The 21,970-nt window shown below is 43.5% G+C and overlaps 3 protein-coding genes and 1 long non-coding RNA gene across 6 annotated transcripts; 2 read left to right on the top strand and 2 right to left on the bottom strand.

Moving 5' to 3' along the window:
• Positions 1–3,078: 3,078 nt before the first annotated feature.
• LOC311129771 (uncharacterized protein) lies at positions 3,079–6,559 on the bottom strand. Of its 2 annotated transcripts, none has more exons than XM_084162209.1 (3): positions 6,310–6,553; positions 5,253–6,088; positions 3,079–5,122 (listed from the first exon to the last, which is right to left on the bottom strand). In XM_084162209.1, exons 1-3 carry the CDS (start codon positions 6,485–6,487, stop codon positions 4,637–4,639), a joined length of 1,500 nt encoding a protein of 499 aa, XP_084018335.1. In that variant the 5' UTR covers positions 6,488–6,553; the 3' UTR covers positions 3,079–4,636. The 2 variants fall into 2 exon arrangements, with proteins under 2 accessions (XP_084018335.1, XP_084018336.1); XM_084162210.1 differs by having other exon boundaries at positions 3,955–5,119; positions 6,310–6,559.
• An 83-nt stretch (positions 6,560–6,642) lies between these two features.
• On the top strand, positions 6,643–10,072 carry sap18 (Sin3A-associated protein). The gene is made up of 4 exons (XM_084162211.1): positions 6,643–6,822; positions 9,189–9,298; positions 9,427–9,549; positions 9,730–10,072. Exons 1-4 carry the CDS (start codon positions 6,751–6,753, stop codon positions 9,884–9,886), a joined length of 462 nt encoding a protein of 153 aa, XP_084018337.1. The 5' UTR covers positions 6,643–6,750; the 3' UTR covers positions 9,887–10,072.
• Positions 10,073–13,890: 3,818 nt separating this feature from the next.
• Positions 13,891–17,886, bottom strand: LOC311129774. Its single transcript, XR_014613308.1, has 4 exons — positions 17,797–17,886; positions 14,663–14,720; positions 14,377–14,536; positions 13,891–14,244 (listed from the first exon to the last, which is right to left on the bottom strand). It is a non-coding gene; the product is annotated as an uncharacterized lncRNA (long non-coding RNA).
• Positions 16,341–21,646, top strand: LOC311129773 (uncharacterized protein). Of its 2 annotated transcripts, none has more exons than XM_084162213.1 (4): positions 16,341–17,155; positions 18,259–18,384; positions 18,531–19,040; positions 20,697–21,646. In XM_084162213.1, the coding sequence occupies exons 3-4, from the start codon at positions 18,594–18,596 to the stop codon at positions 21,408–21,410; spliced, it is 1,161 nt and encodes a 386-aa protein (XP_084018339.1). In that variant the 5' UTR covers positions 16,341–17,155; positions 18,259–18,384; positions 18,531–18,593; the 3' UTR covers positions 21,411–21,646. The 2 variants fall into 2 exon arrangements, with proteins under 2 accessions (XP_084018339.1, XP_084018338.1); XM_084162212.1 differs by lacking the exon at positions 16,341–17,155 and adding an exon at positions 18,060–18,149.
• The last annotated feature ends 324 nt before the right edge of the window (positions 21,647–21,970 follow it).

Consider the following 21,970-nt stretch of genomic DNA (forward strand, 5'->3'; position numbering starts at 1 on the left):
TGCAATTTAGGCTATGGGAATGTAGTGTAGTTAGCTAACTAAGTGCACACAACACTAAATAATTCCTCCAAGCTAGCTAACCACTGTAACTAGTAGTCATAATTCAATCACAATGGATTAGTTAGCTGCCGAGTTAGTCCAGTGTCTTTAGCTAGCTAGCTCATTGTGCTAGCTGGTGAATATGCCAAGGTTAGCTAGTTAAACATTTGGCTATGGGATTATGGAGAGTGAATTAAATTGTGTTTTCGTGATCTTGCTAGGTAGTTAACTAGCTCGTATCAACAAGGGCTTTCGTTAGTCCAGTGTCCTTAGCTAGCTAGCTCAGTTGTGCTAGCTAGCGGATTTGCTAGCTAACTAGCTAGCTAAACAGTTGGCTATGGGGATTATGGAGAGTGAATTAAATTGTGTCTTCGTCATCTTGCTATGTACTAGTTATCTAGCTAATACCAACATGGGCTTTCCACAAAATAACAACATTAGCGCAGATAGCTAGACCATAAGCACGGATATGAATAGCCAAACTAGCCGGTGCCCCCGCACATTGACTGCACCGGTACCCCCCTGTATATAGCCTCCCTACTGTTATTTTATTTTACTGCTGCTCTTTAGATATTTGCTTTATTTTTTACTTAACACTTTATTTATTTTTAAATCTTTAAAAAATGCATTGTTGGTTAAGGGCTTGTAAGCATTTCACTGTAATGTCTACACCTGTTGTATTCGGCGCATGTGGCAAATAAAATTTGATTTGATTTTAAACAACGCTACTTTCTGGTTTGGAGTATTTTAACAAGGCTGAGTGGCTGACGAGGTCTTTGCTGTGTGAACACAAAAGAGATTGACTGCTGACACCATTCAGAGGTGCTAAATACTGTGCAGGCAAACGTTTGACAATCCTACCAGTGTGTCGGAGCTTTAATGCATGAATCGCAAATTAATGAAATACATGCCTATGCTGTGCGTTTGAGCAATGAGAAGAACGCACCTGTATGTTGTGCTATGGCATGTCTCTCTGACACCTTGGTAGGAAGTCGACTCCAAAATAATCGATTCCCATTTCTGGGTGTCAAGCTTCGATTCCACAAGGAATCGACTCATAAGATTCAGTATTTTTGCAACGGAGGAAACTATTTCCCGTAGTCTATTTCGAGAACACAAGCTCTCGCATATTTCACAGCAAAGAAAGAAAGAGCGAGCTAGCTAGCATGAGAGAGAGAATGGAGAGCCACTCCAGGCATGTCGGCCGCTAGGCAGACCGTCAGAGCGACTTACAGTTAGTGAGTGCACACATTTTCATACTGGGCCCCCGTGGGAAACGAACCCACAACCCTGGCGTTGCAAGCGCCATGCTCTACCAACTGAGCTACAGGGGCAATTTGGAAAAACAAATCGTCCTATGGAATAACGCACATGCTTGGATAATTACAAAACCAACGTCTCTAGTAATACCCGTTCGAATAGGGCTATGACATGGCAAAGAGTAGGCTTATCAGCGTAGAGTGCGCCGCATCATCCCATGGGATCCGTCAAGGCTGCACATTGCAGAAATGTCACTCAAATATTCAAGTTCCTACACATCACCTTATATATTCAAACAAAATAGGTACTTTATAGGAAAATGGGCAGCATCATGCTCATGTCAGTCCTCTAGAACGCAAATGTAATCTTCCTAGTAGGACTCTGCAATTAGGTGGTATGTGCGCATCCGTTTCAGCGTGTTTTGGGAGTCAACCAAAAATCCAGGAGTCGTGCACCACTACTGATACCTTGCCTAAACAGACTTACCATGGTTACTCCATGGATTTTCAGTCTGACCTAAGTCCCCCTAAAAAATAATATACAAGCAAGAATATTGAATAAAATTACACTTTAATTATTGTACATGCTGTTGGTCCTTTTGGCAGTAGGAGGTGGAGATAGGGTATGGTTCTGTGTGGTAGGTGTGGTAGGTTCTGTCACAGTATTTTCAATCTCTTGCATTGCATGTGATGCACAATATGTAAACAATAGCCGACTGTAACCAAACGTAGGCGACCGAAGCACGTTTCCTCATAATCTGCTGGAAGTGTTTGCCACAATATTGTGCAAGTGTTTGTCACATGCGAATTGCATCAGTATTGAAAATACAAACCGATATACAGACCAACGTACTGAAGGTCGGGATTATAACACTTCCCTGTGTATTTTGTATCAGATTACTGCAGACACGGGTAAAGTAAATGTAAATTAAGTTTGTTCAACATTCTGACTTGTAATGGGACTGTTCGGGAATGCTGAGCCTACATGTTAGAGACAAGTGGAAAAGTATTTCACTCTCGGATTCAAAAAAAAATTGATTTGAAAAAAGAGGCACCTACACCGCATCATTAAATTCCCAGCACCTCTCAATCAAGAGAACCAAAGACCGTACACAGACAGTCCTTAAAAATAAGAAATAATACACTAACATTTAACTAATGCTCAGAGAATGCATAAGTCACAAAATAAGTGACAAAAAGTGTTAGCCTACTTTACTGTGCTTTTTTGAGGACAGTTATTGAATTTTGTTAACAGTAGCTAGGTTTCCATCCAATTGGCGACAGATTTTCATGCGAATACTCTAGAATCCACATAGCGAAAATATGCGCATTTTCCCAGTGGTGCTTTTCCACCAAATTTACTTTTTGCAGATAAAAATCAGTGCGTGATGATGTAGTGCACACAAAATGTACTTTTTCGCTTAAGTTTTCATGTACTGAATGAAAATCTTACATTTACATTTAAGTCATTTAGCAGAAGCTCTTCCCCAGAGCGACTTACAGTTAAGTGAGTGCATACATTTATTCATACTGGCCCCCCGTGGGAATCGAACCCACAACCCTGGCGTTGCAAGCGCCATGCGCCATTTTCAACTCTACCAATATTTATGTCACAAAAACTGTTGCGTTAAATAGCAAATGTGCCTACTCTGGTCTTGGCATGTCCGCTCTAGCCAACAGCTCGCTGATACAGTGCAGGTATAGGCTGTGATGAGATTATTATGGATAAGAGCGAGAAAAATATATTTGTCAAACGGAAGTCAAGCATCGATCATCATGTCACCAGAATAGGACTCAATATTTATTGGAAAGGAGCATCAAGATCACAGTGCACTTTCACTACCCTGTGAAGTTCATAATTTACTTAATCTGTAGCCTAATAAACTGCATGGTGTCCGGAGTCGTAGTGGGAGGACCACACACCATATCATCGCGTGACTCCAAGTTTACTTCAATTTGATGGTTATTATATCAATATTTGCGCATAAAGGCGTTTCCGCTGTCATTTCTCACATAATTAATTTTACAGACACAAAAAGATCCCACCATGTCGAACTAACAAATTATCTGTCAGCATTGATAAAATTGTACCGAAACTTCCTGTTTCCATCACAGCGGTCATGATAAAAACATTTTATACAGTATGACTTTACTCGCATTAAAAAAAAAAACTGTGGATGGAAACATACATCTCTGTTTTGTTACAGCAGTACCAGAATTCCAAACTAAGGCACTAGCACCTGAGGACAACAGTAAGCTACTGTTCGATATCAAGATCTATTGTGAGTAATGCAAATGTCTCTGAGAACCGAGTCATGGTCGAAAAACACTATGTAATCATAGAATATGGAATAGGTCCACTCAAAACCACCGGTTAACTGTTGGAATGTCCTTCTGAAATGTATCCACATATCAAAATTGTGAACGCTGAGGAGCTCAGCAATTCAAATTCTCACTCCGTTACATCCAGAGGGGCAAAAATAATAATAATACCGACAAAATCCTGTGATAAATTGATCCATCAAATATCCCTCTGAAAGTTCTGTTGTAAAAAAAGAAATAAAATAAAAAGTTCCGCTCGCCAGCATCTAAGAGTGCAATTGTAGAATGGAGCGAGGATGTCAATTAATGAAAAAGTATACTTTTTTTTCTTCTTCACTAAATCTATATTTTGGATGCAAATGGCCAAATGCCCAGACACTTTTTTTTGCGATATCACTTGTTTTTGAGAAACTTACCCCAACCATTGATAATCTTCCTCATGCTCGTTCTGCAGTGGCAGTGTGGATAAAAGCAACAACAAAAAAACACCCAAATATGTTAAACTTTATCCACAACGTTATATTCCATTTGTTGCGACTCGAGTGGTTTAACCTATCCATCTGTGCTGCTCCATGTTAGCCCTCGCATGCGCACACGGAAAAGTATTGTGGGCTACACGCAGAAGTATCTCTCGAGTCGCACAAAATTTAATAAAACGTTGCGGATAAAGTTCTAAATTACACAACATCTAAAAAGGACGTATTTGGGTGATGTTGGAGCTTTTGTTCATTTTTTTCACGCGCTGGCACTGCAGAACAAGCACGAGGAAGTCTATCGCTTGTTGGGGTAAGTTTTGCAAGAAAAGTGTCTGGGCACTTCTAACATGCCATTTACATCCAAAATATAGATTCTTTAAGTGTTCAAGCAGTAAAGGGGTTATCAATGCTCGTATGGATGACTTACACTAGTGCTAGTATGGAGCAGCACTAGTGTAAGTCACCCTAGAGAGCAGCACTAGTGTAAGTCACCCTAGAGCAGCACTAGTGTAAGTCACCCTAGAGCAGCACTAGTGTGAGTCACTCTAGGGGAGCAGCAGATATACACAGGTTGTTTAAGGCACAGGCAACCTGCACAATCTTATCAAAGGTGTAAATGTTGGATGACCGCTCAGCGGCCGTGAAGGGGATCTCCACTGGGCCGGTCAGCATGGAGTACCTTAGCTTCACCATGGAGACAACCCTCTCCACATGCCTCCGCACACTCAGCCTATCTGGGGAAATGTCTGTCAGCGAGACACCTTCGCTCCCTTCAGACCCCTCTCCGCCATGGCAGCCTGTGATTTTCAGCAGGGCACCACGGGCCGCCACCGACTTACCAATGTCCAAATCCTTATCGGCCAGGACCACGTCTCCTGGGAGGAGCTTGCCCAGGAAGCCACAACCCTCTGCCAGGCTCTTGTCGCTGACACTCCCTGGCGACCCCCTGGAGACGAAAGTGACCACGCCCTGCGGGGCCATGCCTATCATGTATTTCAGAGTGTTGCTCCCTGCCGACGCCCCCTGCTGGTTCAAGTCAATTCAAGGAGCAATTTTTTCTGGGTTTAAATAATGACAGGCAGACAACATATAACAACAGGATACATTTACCACAGCATATATCATATATCCCAAATTAGACAGGACAGATACTCACACACAACAAGTTTCCTTCTGACACGGGTTTCTCCAGGGTCACCCTGAAGCAGTCTATGATCACGGCACAGTCAGGGTAGGTCGAGCAGAGAGCTGCCGGGAGGTTCTTGCGGAGCTCAGCCCTGGAGGGCCAGAAGACAGCCGTGGGTACCAGCGTGGTGGACATGACGTTAACCATTCTGAGCACCGTCCTGGTCACCGTGCCAACCTTCACGCCGAAGCGGTAGGCCAAATCCTGGTTCCTGAGGTCAAGCCGAAGGCGCATTAGTGTCAGCAGCAGTTGCTGAAACTTGGAGAGCTTGACCATGTTCTTGGTCCCGTTCATGTGTGGCGCGAGGAGCCACATGACCGTCTCAAATACAAAGTAGTTGGGCAAGCCAGTGTAAAACCTGACCTTCTCTGGGTCGTTCCGGAATGAGGTCTCTGAGAGTGACATTTTATCCACAGACTCCCGGAGAGCCCGGTTCTCCTTCTTCAAGGTCTTGAGCATGTCCTCATAGTTGTCGGGCTCGGTGGCTGACCTTTTGGCTGGCTTCCCTCCCCTGCCTTTGCTGTCGCTTGACACTGGTTCAGATTCCTCACCATCTTCATTGGTAGAGGATGAGGATGCACTCTGGGCCACGTCATGGTCCTCCTGGCTCGGTCTCTGGTCGACCAGAGACCTGCCCTGGCCCTGCAGGAAGAGCAAGGCGTTGGCCGCCTCCACCTGGGCTTCCTGCTTGTCTGAGATTTCAAAGGCAGCGGTCTCTTCCTTAATTTCCGACTCCAGGTATAGGGGAGCTGATGTAAATACAGAGGGAACATAGTCTGGCGAGCGTGGATTCTTCACCTGTTTACCTGGAGTTGAAGAAAAAGGGAGAAAGTTTCGTGAGGCATCATGGACAAACACAATCACATTGCAACATACAGCTGCAGTGATATCTTCTAGTAAAAAAAAGTAAAGAATAGCAGTAAAGTTTTATATGGTGGTCAGGTGATGGTTGAGAGAACTTCAAAAGTGAATTGAACGGCAAAATGCTCATTCATGCACTGTTTTATTGACAACGTTGGCTGCGTACCTGAGATGAAATGAGTACTACACAGCCTGCTCCCGTCTTTTGGCAGCCAGCCTTCTCGGTTCACAGCAGCTATCCAACGCTGCTTTCTGTCGGGATCGCGTGGGAAACGGTAAAAAGACAATGCGGTGCCAGGTATTCTTCTATTCCGACAGCCAGTCACCACGCATGTGTGTACCATAATAAAGCCCAAAAGGTATTGGTGGTATTCCCAATACTATTCTGACTCCCAAAATGGTGGCTGTTGGCAAACGAGTAAAGGGACTTTTTGTGTCCTCGTTGTACATTTTCAGTGTTGTGATTGGTCGAGGAGGCTCGTTTTACACCCATTTGTCCGACGTCATCAGCACGCGACTAGTATTTATTTTCTGCTGCTACCGTGTCTAACGTTACTCGTTGAAAGTTCCATTTAAAATTTGGCTAAATTATCAAACGCTGTCAAGAATGGCTGTGGAATCAAGAGTCACACAAGAAGAAATTAAGAAAGAACCTGAAAAACCTGTCGACAGAGAGAAGGTAGCTACTAGCTAACCAACTGCATTTGGATCATGTTAGTTCGCAACGCTAGTTACAGCTAGCTGGCTGGTTAGTTAGGTTTTGAGCAATGGTTTATATACACTAGATTACCGATAGGGGGCGCTATGTTGAAGCCACCGTGCCTCCATCTTGGCGCTCCCCCACCATCGTAAAACATATTTTGGAACCTATAGAAATTGATTTATTAATGTCTACATTCGTTTTTGCCACATTTATTATATTAGACACCTTAATGCATAATATAAAATTGTAAGCTAAACATAAAAATAAACATTTTCCTTAAAGTATACGTTTTTGATGACTAATGTTACTGTCCCCACTATAACAACAAAATACATGTAATTGTGACCTTGAAACATTTTAATTGAAATACTGTAGAATTCCATTAATTCCTATGGAGGACTGCTCCTACTGGGGAGTGACAATATGGCCAACTGGTGGCTTCCAAGCCTCTCGATGGCCAATACATAGCATCAGCAATCCAGGGTTTATATACATCATTGGTTTTGAGGCGCTCATGCCATGTTGTTCTGTTAGCTAGACTGAAGACTTGTGCTACCTTCCTACAGACATTTGATCCAGCCATGCTATAACATACAATGAGGGAAAAAACTATTTGATCCCCTGCTGATTTTGTACGTTTGCCCACTGACAAAGAAATTATCAGTCTAATTTTAATGGTAGGTTTATTTGAACAGTGAGGGACAGAATAACAACAAAAAATCCAGAAAAACGCATGTTAAAAATGTTATAAATTGATTTGCATTTTAATGAGGGAAATACGTATTTGACCCCTCTGCAAAACCCTTGTTGGCAATCACAGAGGTCAGACGTTTATTGTAGTTGGCCACCAGCATTGCACGCATCTCAGGAGGGATTTTGTTCCACTCCTCTTTGCAGATCTTCTGCAAGTCATTAAGGTTTCGAGGCTGACGTTTGGCAACTCAAACCTTCAGCTCCTTCCACAGATGTTCTATGGGATTAAGGTCTGGAGACTGGCTAGGCCACTCCAGGACCTTAATGTGCTTCTTCTTGAGCCACTCCTTTGTTGCCTTGGCCGTGTGTTTTGGGTCATTGTCATGCTGGAATACCCATCCACGACCCATTTTCAATGCCCTGGCTGAGGGAAGGAGGTTCTCACCCAAGATTTGACGGTACATTAGCAGAAAAACACCCCCAAAGCATAATGTTTCCACCTCCATGTTTGCCAGTGGGGATGGTGTTCTTGGGGTCATAGGCAGCATTCCTCCTCCTCCAAACACGGTGAGTTGAGTTGATGCCAAAGAGCTCGATTTTGGTCTCATCTGACCACAACACTTTCACCCAGTTCTCCTCTGAATCATTCAGATGTTCATTGGCAAACTTCAGACGGTCCTGTATATGTGCTTTCTTGAGCAGGGGGACCTTGCGGGCGCTGCAGGATTTCAGTCCTTCATGGCGTAGTGTGTTACCAATTGTTTTCTTGGTGACTATGGTCCCAACTGCCTTGAGATCATTGATAAGATCCTCCCGTGTAGTTCTGGGCTGATTCCTCACCGTTCTCATGATCATTGCAATCCACGAGGTGAGATCTTGCGTGGAGCGCCAGGCCGAGGGAGATTGACAGGTCTTTTGTGTTTCTTCCATTTGCGAATAATCGCACCAACTGTTGTCACCTTCTCACCAAGCTGCTTGGCGATGGTCTTGTAGCCCATTCCAGCCTTGTGTAGGTCTACAATCTTGTCCCTGACATCCTTGGAGAGCTCTTTGGTCTTGGCCATGGTGGAGAGTTTGGAATCTGATTGATTGATTGCTTCTGTGGACAGGTGTCTTTTATACTCCCTTTAAGAGTGTGCTCATAATCTCAGCTCGTTACCTGTATAAAAGACACCTGGGAGCCAGAAATCTTTCTGATTGAGAGGGGGTCAAATACTTATTTCCCTCATTTAAAATGCAAATCAATTTATAACATTTTTGACATGCGTCTTTCTGTATTTTTGTTGTTGTTATTCTGTCTCTCACTGTTCAAATAAACCTACCATTAAAATTATAGACTGATAATTTATTTGTCAGTGGGCAAACGTACAAAATCAGCAGGGGATCAAATACATTTTTCCCTCACTGTACCTGATTCTACTTTCCAGCTGCTTCGCAGGACCTTGATTTGTTGAATCAGGTGTTATAGGGCTGGAGCAAAAGCCTGCACACCCAGTAACTCTTTAGGTGGAAGATTGGCCACCCGTTACTTTTTCAAACAGTGGGTGGCATAAAGAAATTCCTACGGCTTTGTACTCAGCGGCAGGCTTGCATGTATTGGAGTTCTGATGATTGTGTCGGAATCAATGTGTGTAAAAATTTGCCTACAGACGTGTCCACTTCTACTGCGAGTTTTCACCACCACCAATGGCAGACATCACAGGATGGATGAGTTTGGTAGAGGGAACGTTCCTTCCAGCGAGCTCCAGATTTACACCTGGTAAGACTATCAATTACCAGCTGTTCAGAGTAGACACTAAATTAGATGGTGTCGGTCAGAATACCAAAAATTACATTCAAAAGCTGTCCCTCCCCTTTGTTTATGAAACTGTATTTAATTTAATTCAGGTTGGACGCTACGCTGAAAGAGCTCACAAGTCTTGTGAAAGAAGTCTACCCTGAAGCTCGGAAAAAAGGCACACATTTTGGCTTTGCCGTAGTCTACCCGGAACCTAAGCGACAAGGTTACAGGTAACTGATGATTTTCATTCACAGAACTGCCCTGTAATATTTGAATTTTTTGTAAACATTTTTAGTCATTTAGCAGACGCTCTTATCCAGAGCGACTTAGTTAGTGAGTGCATACATTTTTCATATCAATGAACAGCCACAGAAAACACTGTTAATATGGTTCCTATTGGTTTGTTTCAGGGTAAAGGATATAGGCAACACATTGTCTGGACGGAAGGGTCCAGATGATGCCATGACCTTACAGTCACAGCGATTTCGGATTGGAGACTACCTGGATATCGCCATCACCCCTCCCAACAGAGCACCCCCTCTACCAGGGCGCATGAGACCCTATTGATACCAGAGGGCCTGCCTAGTTTAAAAGGTCCCCCAATCGTATAGAAGTCGTATGATAGGAGTAGGAGATCAGTGTTCTTTCTACTGATGTTTTTTTTTTAATCATCAAATTGTGTTCAAGTACAAATCGATAGTACTACCATGTCCTCCTTTGGGAATGTTTTGAATTAAAATGTTTCATTTACAATTGGTGTATGCGTTTTATAATGCTGATTTGTAATTCAGCTAGATTGTTGCGAAGATCTCTCAATCCTAAACTAAGCCATCATGCTCATAATTATGTATTTATTAGTGAGGTCATATAGATGGAGAGATATACATCTATCTAGCTAGGCTTTCCACTAGATGTTGGAACATTGCTGCGGGTACTTGCTTCCATTCAGCCACAAGCGCATTAGTGAGGTTGGGTGATTAGGCCTGGCTCACAGTTGGCATTCCAATTCATCCCAAATGTGTTAGATGGGATTGAGGTCAGGGCTCTGTGCAGACCAGTCAAGTTCTTCCACACCGATCGCGACAAACCATTTCTGTATGGACCTCGCTTTGTGCCCGGGGGCACTGTCATGCTGAAACAGGAAAGGTCCTTCCCCAACTGTTGCCACAAAGTTGGAAGCACAGAATCGTCTAAGATGTCATTGTATGCTGTAGCGTTAAGATTTCCCTTCACTGGAACTAAGGGGCCTAGCCCGAACCATGAAAAACAGCCCCAGACCATTATTCCTCCTCCACCAAACTTTACAGTTGGCACTATGCATTGGGGCAGGTAGCGTTCTCCTGGCATCCGGCAAACCCAGATTTGTCCGTCGGACTGCCAGATAGTGAAGCATGATTCATCACTCCAGAGAACGCGTTTCCACTGCTCCAGAGTCCAATGGTGGCGAGCATTAGACCACTCCAGCCGACACTTGGAAATTGTGCATGGTCATCTTAGGCTAGTGTGTGGCTACTCGGCCATGGAAACATATTTTGTGAAGCTCCTCAGTAAGGCCATTCTACTGCCAATGTTTGGAGATTGCATGGCTGTGTGCTCGATTTTATACACCTGTCAGCAACTGGTGTGGCTGAAATAGCCAAATCCACTAATTTGAAGGGGTGTCCACATACTTTTTTATATATACATTCCATTCGGAAAGCATTCAGACCCCTTCACTTTTTCCACATTTGGTTACGTTACAGCCTTATTCTAAAATTGATTAAATAAACATTCTCATCAAGCTTCTATCTGAAGGCCATCAGACTGTTAAATAGCCAGCACTAGCACATTAGAATACCTCATAATGACAAAGCGAAAACAGGTTATTAGAATTTTTAGCACATTTTTTACAAATAAAGAACTGAAATACCTTATTTACAACCTTTGCTATGAGACTCGAAATTGAGCTCAGGTGCATCCTGTTTCTATTGATCATCCTTGAGATGTTTCTACAACTTGATTGGAGTCCACCTGTGGTAAATTCAATTGATTGGACATGATTTGGAAAGGCACACACCTGTCTATATAAGGTCCCACAGTTGACAGTGCATGTCAGCGCAAAAACCAAGCGATGAGGTCGAAGGAATTGTCCATAGAGCTCCGAGACAGGATTGTGTCGAGGCACAGATCTGGGGAAGGGTACCAAAACAATCTCTGCAGCATTGAAGGTCCCCAAGAACACAGTGGCCTTCATCATTCTTAAATGGAAGAAGTTTGAAACCACCAAGACTCTTCCTAGAGCTGGCTGTCCGGCCAAACTGAGCAATCAGGGGAGAAGGGCCTTGGTCAGGGAGGTGACCAAGAACCCGATGGTAACGCTGACAGAGCTCCAGTGCATTCGGAAAGTATTCATTCCACATTTTATTACATTACAGCCTTATTCTCACTGACAGAGCTCCAGAGTTCCTCTGTGGAGATGGGAGAACCTTCCAGAAGGACAAACATCTCTGCAGCACTCCACCAATCAGGCCTTTATGGTAGAGTGGCCAGACGGAAGCCACTCCTCAGTAAAAGGCAGGTGACAGCCTGCTTGGAGTTTGCCAAAAGGCACCTAAAGACTCTCAGACCATGAGAAACAAGATTCTCTGGTCTGATGAAACCAAGATTGAACTCTTGGTCTGAATGCCAAGCGACACATCTGGAGGAAACCTGGCACCATCCCTACGGTAAAGTGTGGTGGCAGCATCATGCTGTGGGGATGTTTTTCAGCGGCAGGGACTGGGAGACTAGTCAGGATCGAGGGAAAGATGAACGGAGCAAAGTACAGAGAGATCCTTGATGAAAACCTGCTCAGGACCTCAGACAGGGGCGACGGTTCACCTTCCAACTGGTTGAGAGAATACCAAGCGTGTGCAAAGCTGTCATCAAGATATATCTCACTCTCTCTACTGGTCAAAAGTTTTAGAACACCTACTCATTCAAGGGTTTTTCTTTATTTTTTACTATTTTCTACATTGTAGAATGATAGTGAAGACATCAAAACCATAAAATGACACATATGGAATCATGTAGTAACCAAAAAAGTGTTAAACAAATCAACATATAGTTGAGATTCTTAAATAGCCACCCTCATGATGCTGATTGAGAGAAGGACAAGAGTGTGCAAAGCTGTCATCAAGGCAAAGGGACAGCACCCGATGTCACAGGAAGGCAAAAAAGATCATCAAGGACATCAACCACCCGAGCCACTGCCTGTTCACCCCGCTATCATCCAGAAGGCGAGGTCAGTAGAGGTGCATCAAAGCTGGGATTGAGAGACAGAAGATGTTTTTCAATCTTAAGGCCATCAGACTGTTAAATAGCCAGCACTAGCACATTAGAAGCTGCTGCCTATAGACATAGACTGGAAATCACTGGCCACTTTAAGAAATAGAACACTAGTCACTTTAATAATGTTTACATATCTTGCATTACTCATCTCATATGTATATACTGTATTCTATACTATTCTACTGTATCTTAGTCCATGCCGCTCTGTCATTGCTCGTCCATATATCTATATATTCTTAATTCCATTGCTTACTTAGATTTGTGTGTTTTGGGTATACGTTGTGAAATTGTTAGATATTACTGCGCTGTCGGAGCTAGAAGTACAAGCATTTCGCTTCACCTACAATAACATCTGCTAAACACGTGTATGTGACAAATAACATTTGATTAGAAGAATCTCAAATAAAATATATTTTGATTTGTTTAACACTTTTTTGGTTACATGATTCCATATGTGTTATTTCATAGTTTTGATGTCTTCCCTATTATTCTACAATGTAGAAAATAGTAAAAATAAAGAGAACCCCTTGGATGAGTAGGTGTTCTAAAACTTTTGACCAGTAGTATGTATATATGAGAGAAGACGACTACAAAATTGCAAACTTGACTATTCATGCATTGGGAACAAAAGTACCTACACAATTAAAAGACTAAGACGATTCAAACATTTATACAGTTGTCAAAGATTTTGGGCCTACTCAAAGGATGGTCAGTAAATGGGACCTCACTCAGTAGTGTTGAGTCCTTTGGGAGGTTTAAGAAGGTAGGGAATGTCATTGTAATTCCGATCAGGTATGTGTCTGTGACAGGACTTTGTACACGGCGCTGGTTCCAGCCTCTTCAGCTTGGTTAGACACAGGAAGTACATGGGGGGCCTCCTCCATCAGATACCCTGCAGGACCTGTCGCAACAGAGTCACAAGATGCATTTCTGTGGCACTGTTGATCTTCTGAATGGCCTGGTTGAGGCTGGACAGAGGAATCTGTCTCAGGTAGCTTGGAAGACTTTCTGACACCACGGCCAGACTGAGCCCTGGAGGGAAGCCTTTGGGCCATGGAGGAATGACAAAAAGAGAGCAGAGGTTTGACTAGTAATTAGTAAGTAAATCTATTGGAATTGGTGACGGTGTAACTCTTTTTAGGATATGTTATTAATAAACATTCTACTTTCGTGTTGGCATTATCAAAGTTGACCTGTTCTGCTTCCCTGCTGCAGTGTGGAGAGTTGAAGTGGCTGAACTACTGCTGTGGGTTGTTTCTTGCTCTGGGAATTTTTTTATTGATTTATTTTTATTTCACCTTTATTTAACCAGGTTAACCAGTTGAGAACAAGTTCTAATTTACAACTGTGACCTGGCCAAGATAAAGCAAAGCAGTGCGATTAAAAACAACACAGAGTTACATATGGAATAAACAAAACGTACAGTCAATAACACAATAGAAAATCCATATACAGTGAAATGAGCTGCAAGATGAAAGGCAAACCCGTCATCAGAACCAGTCAGCACAAAGGGGTCACTGAGGGGAGGTGTCCCTCCTTTCCTGCCTCCTGGTCCTCCTCTACTCCCTCAGTGTCATCCTCTTGCTCTGAAGCTTCTGCCTCCTGGCGGTTCGGCTCTGTGTGAGAGACAAGATCTCTAGATAAACCAGCCGAGTTCAGGAGGGGAACATTTAGATATAAAGTAAACCAAACCAAATACTGAATATTTTGGATGTACTAAGTGAAGTGTTAAATAGATACTCTTTTACCTGTCTGTTTGTGTGTTCTTAGGTGCTTTGTAGACATATTTTTCCTAGTGTTTCATCAGTCTTTGTATGTCCTCTGCTTCAGCACCATACACATCTTTATGAAGCTCATCACCTCATTCTCCTCTGCCTGTTGGCGCACCAGCTGCTCCTTCACCTGACCCTGGGCATGCACAACAAGCCAGTTATGTAAATCATTCTGTAAACATGTATACTAATGAATCACATAGCTATTATTAACTACACAGCACTGTGCAAGCAGCTCATCAGGTGCCACATTGACAGTTACCTTGAGGCCCCTGACCTCCGAGTGCAGCTCATGCAGAACTCGCACCACACCCTCTGATCTGAAACACAATTTTACAGAATGTTACACAACACAGTGACAATACAGTAGAGGTGGACTGACTCAGGGTTCCCCAAACTCGGTCCTGGGACCGACGTCAACCTAAATTACAGTTGAGTGGAAGCAGAGAGGAAGGTTGCTGATTAAAGTGGTTTGAGGGAGTTGGAGGTTGGCTCTTCTGTGGTGATAAGGGATGTTCCTCCATGGTTACTCCCAGATCCTGTTGTTGATCTAACCTTGTTAGAGAAAAGGAAAGATTGGTCAGAAGTCAGTGATATAGGGAACTGGTTGACAATTACATTGGTATAAGTTTGTATGGTTTTTTACCACTTTTCACAGATGGATCCAAGGACCCAGATAGTGGGTGCACAGGAGCAGGCGTTTACATTCCTGAATTTGATGTGCAGATATGTAGAAGACTAAAATATGAACTGTCATTATACTCAGTCGAAATGTTGGCGATAATAGTTGCCCTCCAGTGGGTGGAGGACATACAGTTGAAGTCGGAAGTTTACATACACTTAGATTGAAGTCATTAAAACTCGTTTTTCAACCACTCCACACATTTCTTGTTAACAAACTATAGTTTTGGCAAGTTGGTTAGGACATCTACTTTGCGCATGACACAAGTAATTTTTCCAACAATTGTTTACAGACAGATTATTTCACTTATAATTCACTGTATCACAATTCCAGTGGGTCAGAAGTTTACATACACTAAGTTGACTGTGCCTTTAAATAGCTTGTAAAATTCCAGAGAATTATGTCATGGCTTTAGAAGCTTCTGATAGGCTAATTGACATCATTTGAGTCAATTGGAGGTGTACCTGTGGATGTATTTCAAGGCCTACCTTCAAACTCAGTGCCTCTTTGCTTGACATCATGGGAAAATCAAAAGAAATCAGCCAAGACCTCAGAAAAAAATGGTAGACCTCCACAAGTCTGGTTCATCCTTGGGAGCAATTTCCAAACGCCTGAAGGTACGCAAGTATAAACACCATGGGACCACGCAGCCGTCAGACCGCTCAGGAAGGAGACGTGTTCTGTCTCCTAGAGATGAACGTACTTTGTTGCGAAAAGTGCAAATCAATCCCAGAACAACAGCAAAGGACCTTGTGAAGATGCTGGAGGAAACAGGTACAAAATTATCTATATCCACAGTAAAACAAGTCCTATATCGACATAACCTGAAAGGCCACTCAGCAAGGAAGAAGCCACTGCTCCAAAACCGCCATAAAAAAGCCAGACTACGGTTTGCAACTGCACATGGGGACAAAAATCTTACTTTTTGGAGAAATGTCCTCTGGTTTGGTGAAACAAAAATAGAACTGTTTGGCCATAATGACCATCGTTATGTTTGGAGGAAAAGGGGGGAGCTTGCAAGCCGAAGAACACCATCCCAACCGTGAAGCACGGGGGTGGCAGCATCATGCTGTGGGGGTGCTTTGCTGCAGGAGGGACTGGTGCACTTCACAAAATAGATGGCATCATGAGGAAGGAAAATTATGTGGATATATTGAAGCAACATCTCAAGACATCAGTCAGGAAGTTAAAGCTTGGTCGCAAATGGGTCTTCCAAATGAACAATGACCCCAAGCATACTTCCAAAGTTGTGGCAAAATGGCTTAAGGACAACAAAGTCAAGGTATTGGAGTGGCCATCACAAAGCCCTGACCTCAATCCTATAGAGAATGTGTGGGCAGAACTGAAAAAGCGTGTGCGAGCAAGGAGGCCTACAAACCTGACTCAGTTACACCAGCTCTGTCAGGAGGAATGGGCCAAAATTCACCCAACTTATTGTGGGAAGCTTGTGGAAGGCTACCCGAAACGTTTGACCCAAGTTAAACAATTTAAACTTCTGACCCACTGGGAATGTGATGAAAGAAATAAAAGCTGAAATAAATCACTCTACTATTATTCTGACATTTTACATTCTTAAAATAAAGTGGTGATCCTAACTGACCTAAGACAGGGAATTTTTACTAGGATTAAATGTCAGGAATTGTGAAAAAACTGAGTTTAAATGTATTTGGCTAAGGTGTATGTAAACTTCCGACTTCAACTGTACAACCTGTTAGAATTATAGTATGCTCAGATTATGTCTGTATTGAATAGTTTATCATCTGGTAAATCTACTAGGAGTGACTTACTATTTGAGGTATTAATGTTATTATGGAGCATTGAGAGACTGGGTGTAGTAGTGAGATTCTGCTGGGTTCCAGCACATTCGGGTGTGGAAGCGAATGAAATTGTAGACCAGTTAGAGACGAGGCCAAATGTAAGATCAGAGTCATTCAAAGTTCCGATTAGGAAGAAAGAGCTGGTGTTTGCTCGATTGTGCTTAGGACATTGTATATTGAACTCGTCATTACATCTGGTTGGCAAGCATGTGAATGGTTTGTGTCGATGAAACAGTGGAGTATGTGTTATATTGTTGTAAGTATGTTGAAGAGAGGGAAAGATTGAAGTGTAGGGTCATTGAGATTGGACGGAGTTGGAGGTTTGGAAGGGATTTTGGGGTTGGGGGAGGGTCTATTGGGGTTGGGGGAGGGTCTATTAGAAGTTAGTAGGGCTCTTTTTTATTTTCTCAGATGTACAGAGTTAGGTAGGAGGATTTAGAAATGTTGTAAACCGTGATTGACCACACACTCCAGCACAGTAGGTCGGCGGCATGCACCTTTAACGTTTGTTTGCGGACCGCCATTATATCACAGAAGAAGGGGCGAAGTGAGAGGGTCCACTCCAGTCAAAATATTATTGTTTATTTAACTTGGCATGTCCGTTAAGAACACATTCTTATTTACAATGACGGCCTACACCGGCCAAACCCAGACGACGCTGGGCCAATTGTGCGCGGGCCAATTGTGCGCCGCCCTATGGGACTCCCAATCACCGCCGTTTACGATTCAGCCTGGACTCTAACCAGGGTGTCTGTAGTGACGCCTCAAGCGCTGAGATGCAGTGCCTTAGACCGCTGCGCCACTCGGGAATACTGAGTTAAGTAGACCGCCTGCTTATCGGAGACCAATCTCGTCATTATATAGCTACTGTATCTCTGGTGGAAGTCTGTTTCATACCTTTTTCGTCGTAGTTCTGGTGTGCCTGCTGAAGACCGGCAGTTTCGGTCTCCGAGTTCACTGCTAGGTTTCGCAACTTTGCGAAAAAACGTGCCTTCGAGTCTGTTAGCAGACTGGCTGGCTGTTTACATTCAGACAAGTTCACACAGGAATTTGGCGCAACTTCCGGAAGTCGTTTTAGTATTTACTATTCAGGACTTTCCCCACGGATGAAGAGAAATCATCTCGAGCTAAATGCAAAGCTGCCACCTACCGTCCTTGACGATTAGATTCGTAAAAAAACAGAAATTAGCAAGGTCATTTTTGAAGAATTGTGTGGTGGACTGACAATCATCAATAAGAAAACTTCAAAGGCAATAGTTCATAACACACTTCAATATGAACATTTGTAACATTCATGACAAAAAAAATGTCTATCCATCTATTAATTTGCAATAAACTCACTTCCTTTACCTTTTTTAGCATGAGGACGATTAATAGAGCTGGGAGGTGGAGGAACCTTATCAGATCGCTGATTATGCTGGAGAGTATAAATACTGAGGAAACAGTGAAGGTCACCACAGACCTGACTAAGAAACATTCTGACAGGTGAGTAATGGATCATATCAAGTTTAAATGTTATTCTGAATAGCATAATTATTTACACAAGATTATGGTTGGTGGATATTGGCCTTCTGTATCGACTACAGTGGTGTATTGGCCTATAATTAGATGTATTTCTCTTGATTCCTCAGCACCAGAATCAGCCTGCTATTTCACACTTAATATTTAGTAAGTAAAACCATTTAGTTGTAGCCATGGCAATGTTTGGCAAGGTGCTGGAGCCGGTGGGCTACATGCAGACCATGAGGACCCTGGTGGAGGGCATCTGTACCTACCTGGGTGGCAGTGCCTCAGCTGAAGCGACAGACCTGGCCAGGAAGAACCTGGACTACATAGACCAGGAGCTGGGTGCTGCAGGGTCGGGCCTGCTGACAGACCAGGAGGTCCATCGCCTGGAGGACGACCTGGCCGTGGTCTACTACCAGCTGGGCGCGGTCGTCAGGGCCCAGCCTGAGTTCACCAAACGGGAGACAGAGGTGTTTCTCCAGTACGTTCAGGAGCACCGGCTGGAGAGGCAGCTGACGGCACTCCACAGCCGGCTGATGGGGGTGTCGGTCCTGACAGACCAGCCCACCCTGCTGGAAGAGCTGGTCCAGAGCCGCAAGCCCAAACGCTGGGAGATGAGGGAGTTCTGTGTCAAGGTCAGTGGGGGTCAGGGAGTGGTCAGCCATCAGCACACAATGCCCAACAGGCAACAGAGGTCATCATGTTACATTCTAAACATCTCTAACCAATGAATGTGTAAATCATTTGCACACAGTGCCTGAAGTTTAACAAAATGATCCATGGAGTTCAAAGAACAAAATTGCTTGCCTGGGCACCATGCCTTATCTGACTTCCAGGTATAACTATTTTGAGTTACATGTAATTTGTAAGTCGCTCTGGATAAGAGCGTCTGCTAAATGACCTAAATGTAAATGTAGAACCCTCTGTGTAAAGGGTTCAACATGGAACTCAAAAGGGTTCTACCTGGAACCAAAAAGGGTTATTCAAAGGGTTCTCCTATGGGGACAGCCAAAGAACCCTTTTAGGTTCTAGATAGCACCTTTTTTTCTAAGAGTGTAGCCTGGTTCCAGATCTGTTTGTGCTTTTGCCAACACAATTGCTGTCATTGTTAAGCCAATTTTCTTGGCATGATAGCACAAACAGACTGGCACAAATGATTGTACCCCTAAACATTTTACCCTAAAATAGTCAAAGTTGTGTGTTTATTCAAAATAGATAGTGATAATTGTAATGCAGTTGCATATACAAAGTTCACCCCTATCTTTTCCAACACTTGGTATGCCACACTGAAAAATGTATTCCTCTACTAGTGAGCAGAAAATGTATGTAGAGAGTCAACCTTATTTCACCTTGAGGGAAATACTAACACATTGTTATGTTAACCTTGGATAACTTATCAGGCACAAACATTGCAGCAAAATGTATGAGACTGATTAAATACTGGCTATTTTGGGCACTGTATGATCTTGAAGAATCGTCCCAGCCCCTGCTGTTTAATCACATTTTTTCAATCATAAACATTATTGTGAATAATGATGAGTGAGAAAGTGACAGAGTAATTTTATAATTGATATTGTAATTTTGATATTGATATGTGTGCGTCTGTAACATTATTCACGAATTCATTCAGAATGATCCGTAATCGTGGGAGCATCCACATTCATGTAGAAGTGTTTAGAAACATATTGTATTCGTATTTACAATAAAAGTGACAATACATTATTTACCATTCATTTCTGTTGGGCACAAAATAATCTGAAACACAATCAAAACAAACTGCAAATGCATCCAACAAATTTGGAGTCACAAGCTTGATGTAGTCATTGCGTGCTGTGAATATGGGACCAAACACTTAACTTTTCACTACTTTAATACACAAGTGAATTTGTCCCAATATTTTTGGTCCCCTGAAATGGGGGGACTATGTACAAAAAGTGCTGTAATTTCTAAACGGCTCACCCGGTATGGATGAAAATACCCTCAACTTAAAGCTGACAGTCTGCACTTTAACCACATAGTCGTTGTATCATTTCAAAGTGCTGGAGTACAGAGCTAAAACAACAAAGAAATGTGTCACTGTCCCAATACTTTTGGAGCTCACTGTAAATAGCTCTATGCTATGCCTCTCCAAATGCTGATTCTACAAGATGCAGTCTGTTCAGTATAGTAGACCACCAGTTATCTAAGGGGGCCAACACTCTACTATTATTGAATCTACTGAACATGAGTCATATAGTCATAGCATAGAACTTGGGTTTTATTATGTCAGCCTCTCTTCCCTCCCCTTGCAGGTGAACTTTGTCCTGGGCACGGGTCTGCTGTGCCTCTTCACCCAGGCCTCCCTGACAGGACGAGATCAGGCCCTGCTGATGAAGACCTGGTCTGAGCGCATGGGTGCCCTCTACAGGAAGATGAAGACCACTGGGGGGCGCTGTTCGGGATACTTCCTACAGCAGGCGGAGGAGGACGTGCGTCAGCAGCTGCAGGAGGCCATGCAAAACCGTTCAGCTCCCGAGGAGGCGGCAGCCGGCATCCTAAAGACCCTGGAGAAGAACTACGACTGGCTGCGCTGGGCCGTCATGGTGCACCCTGCCTTAGGGCCCTTGGAGGAGGATGGGGGGGAGGGCCTGGGGAACACACTACAGCCCAACCACTTCTTGTCCGTGTCATCTGAGGCACAATGCCCTCATGTGGTGGCCTGCTACCGTGACATGCCCACCTCGCTGGACAAGAGCCACATCCACCAGCTGATCGTGGACCTGGAGTGGAAGATCCCCAACCCGCCTCCAGAGGTGTACGCCGCCATCGAGGAGGACCCGGGGAAGGCCAGACGCTACCTGGCCTCTCGCATGCTGAAGAAGCTGCAGGAGGGTCTGGGCTCAGCGGTGGCCGTCCATGTGGTGCCGGGCAAGATGGAGATGAAGTGTAACTTCCCCCAAGCCTCCTACTACCTGTACGAGTACAAACACAGGCTGGCCTCGGGCACCTTGTGTGTATTTGGATAAGAGAGAGGGGGGCTGGCTAGTCGTGTGGGCTTAGGCTCAGCTGCTGCAGTGCTGCATCTGCTGGGGTTGGGCACACTAGAATGAATGCACTACTTTAAAAAAAACTCCAGATGTTCACAGTCAACTGAAACTATGTTTCCCTTTTTATTTCTGCTGTTTCATAGTTTCCAAATTTAACCAAATTTACCTTGTCTTATGTAACTGACATTTCTTCACAATAAAGGATTAGAAAAACAAAAAAAGTATTTTAATCATTGCCTGTCCTGAAATGCACTCTCAGTTAAAGCAACAATATTGTGTGGCGTTTGGGATCCACCCAGATCTAGAGTATAACTATTAGTAATCCAGACTATGGGTTGTATGATGCACAGCTAAACATATATACGTGGATTTGCTAAATTCCACGTATACATATAAAGTATAATACAATTTTAGACCAGTCTACACAGTACCAAGTCTAAGCTACACTATACATAAGTGGTCACATAAATGGGCACACTGTACTAGAGATGTATCACATCTTCCTTGTCCTGTTGTGCAAACTTTTCCATGTCCCTCCT

The sequence above is a fragment of the Coregonus lavaretus genome (assembly GCF_964263955.1).
Source record: "Coregonus lavaretus genome assembly, chromosome: 5".
NCBI classification, from domain to species: domain Eukaryota; kingdom Metazoa; phylum Chordata; class Actinopteri; order Salmoniformes; family Salmonidae; genus Coregonus; species Coregonus lavaretus.

Bases quoted from the DNA above. Each gene is read 5' to 3' on its own strand.
- LOC311129771 (XM_084162209.1), bottom strand. From the start codon at position 6,487: ATGGTACACACATGCGTGGTGACTGGCTGTCGGAATAGAAGAATACCT. The intron at 6,089-6,309 runs GTACGCAGCCAA...CTTCAACTCCAG, and splicing joins TAGTACTCATTTCATCTCAG to GTAAACAGGTGAAGAATCCA. The intron at 5,123-5,252 runs GTGAGTATCTGT...GACTTGAACCAG, and splicing joins CAGAAGGAAACTTGTTGTGT to CAGGGGGCGTCGGCAGGGAG.
- sap18 (XM_084162211.1), top strand. From the start codon at position 6,751: ATGGCTGTGGAATCAAGAGTCACACAAGAAGAAATTAAGAAAGAACCT. The intron at 6,823-9,188 runs GTAGCTACTAGC...ATTTGCCTACAG, and splicing joins AACCTGTCGACAGAGAGAAG to ACGTGTCCACTTCTACTGCG. The intron at 9,299-9,426 runs GTAAGACTATCA...AATTTAATTCAG, and splicing joins GAGCTCCAGATTTACACCTG to GTTGGACGCTACGCTGAAAG.
- LOC311129773 (XM_084162213.1), top strand. From the start codon at position 18,594: ATGGCAATGTTTGGCAAGGTGCTGGAGCCGGTGGGCTACATGCAGACC. The intron at 19,041-20,696 runs GTCAGTGGGGGT...CTCCCCTTGCAG, and splicing joins TGAGGGAGTTCTGTGTCAAG to GTGAACTTTGTCCTGGGCAC.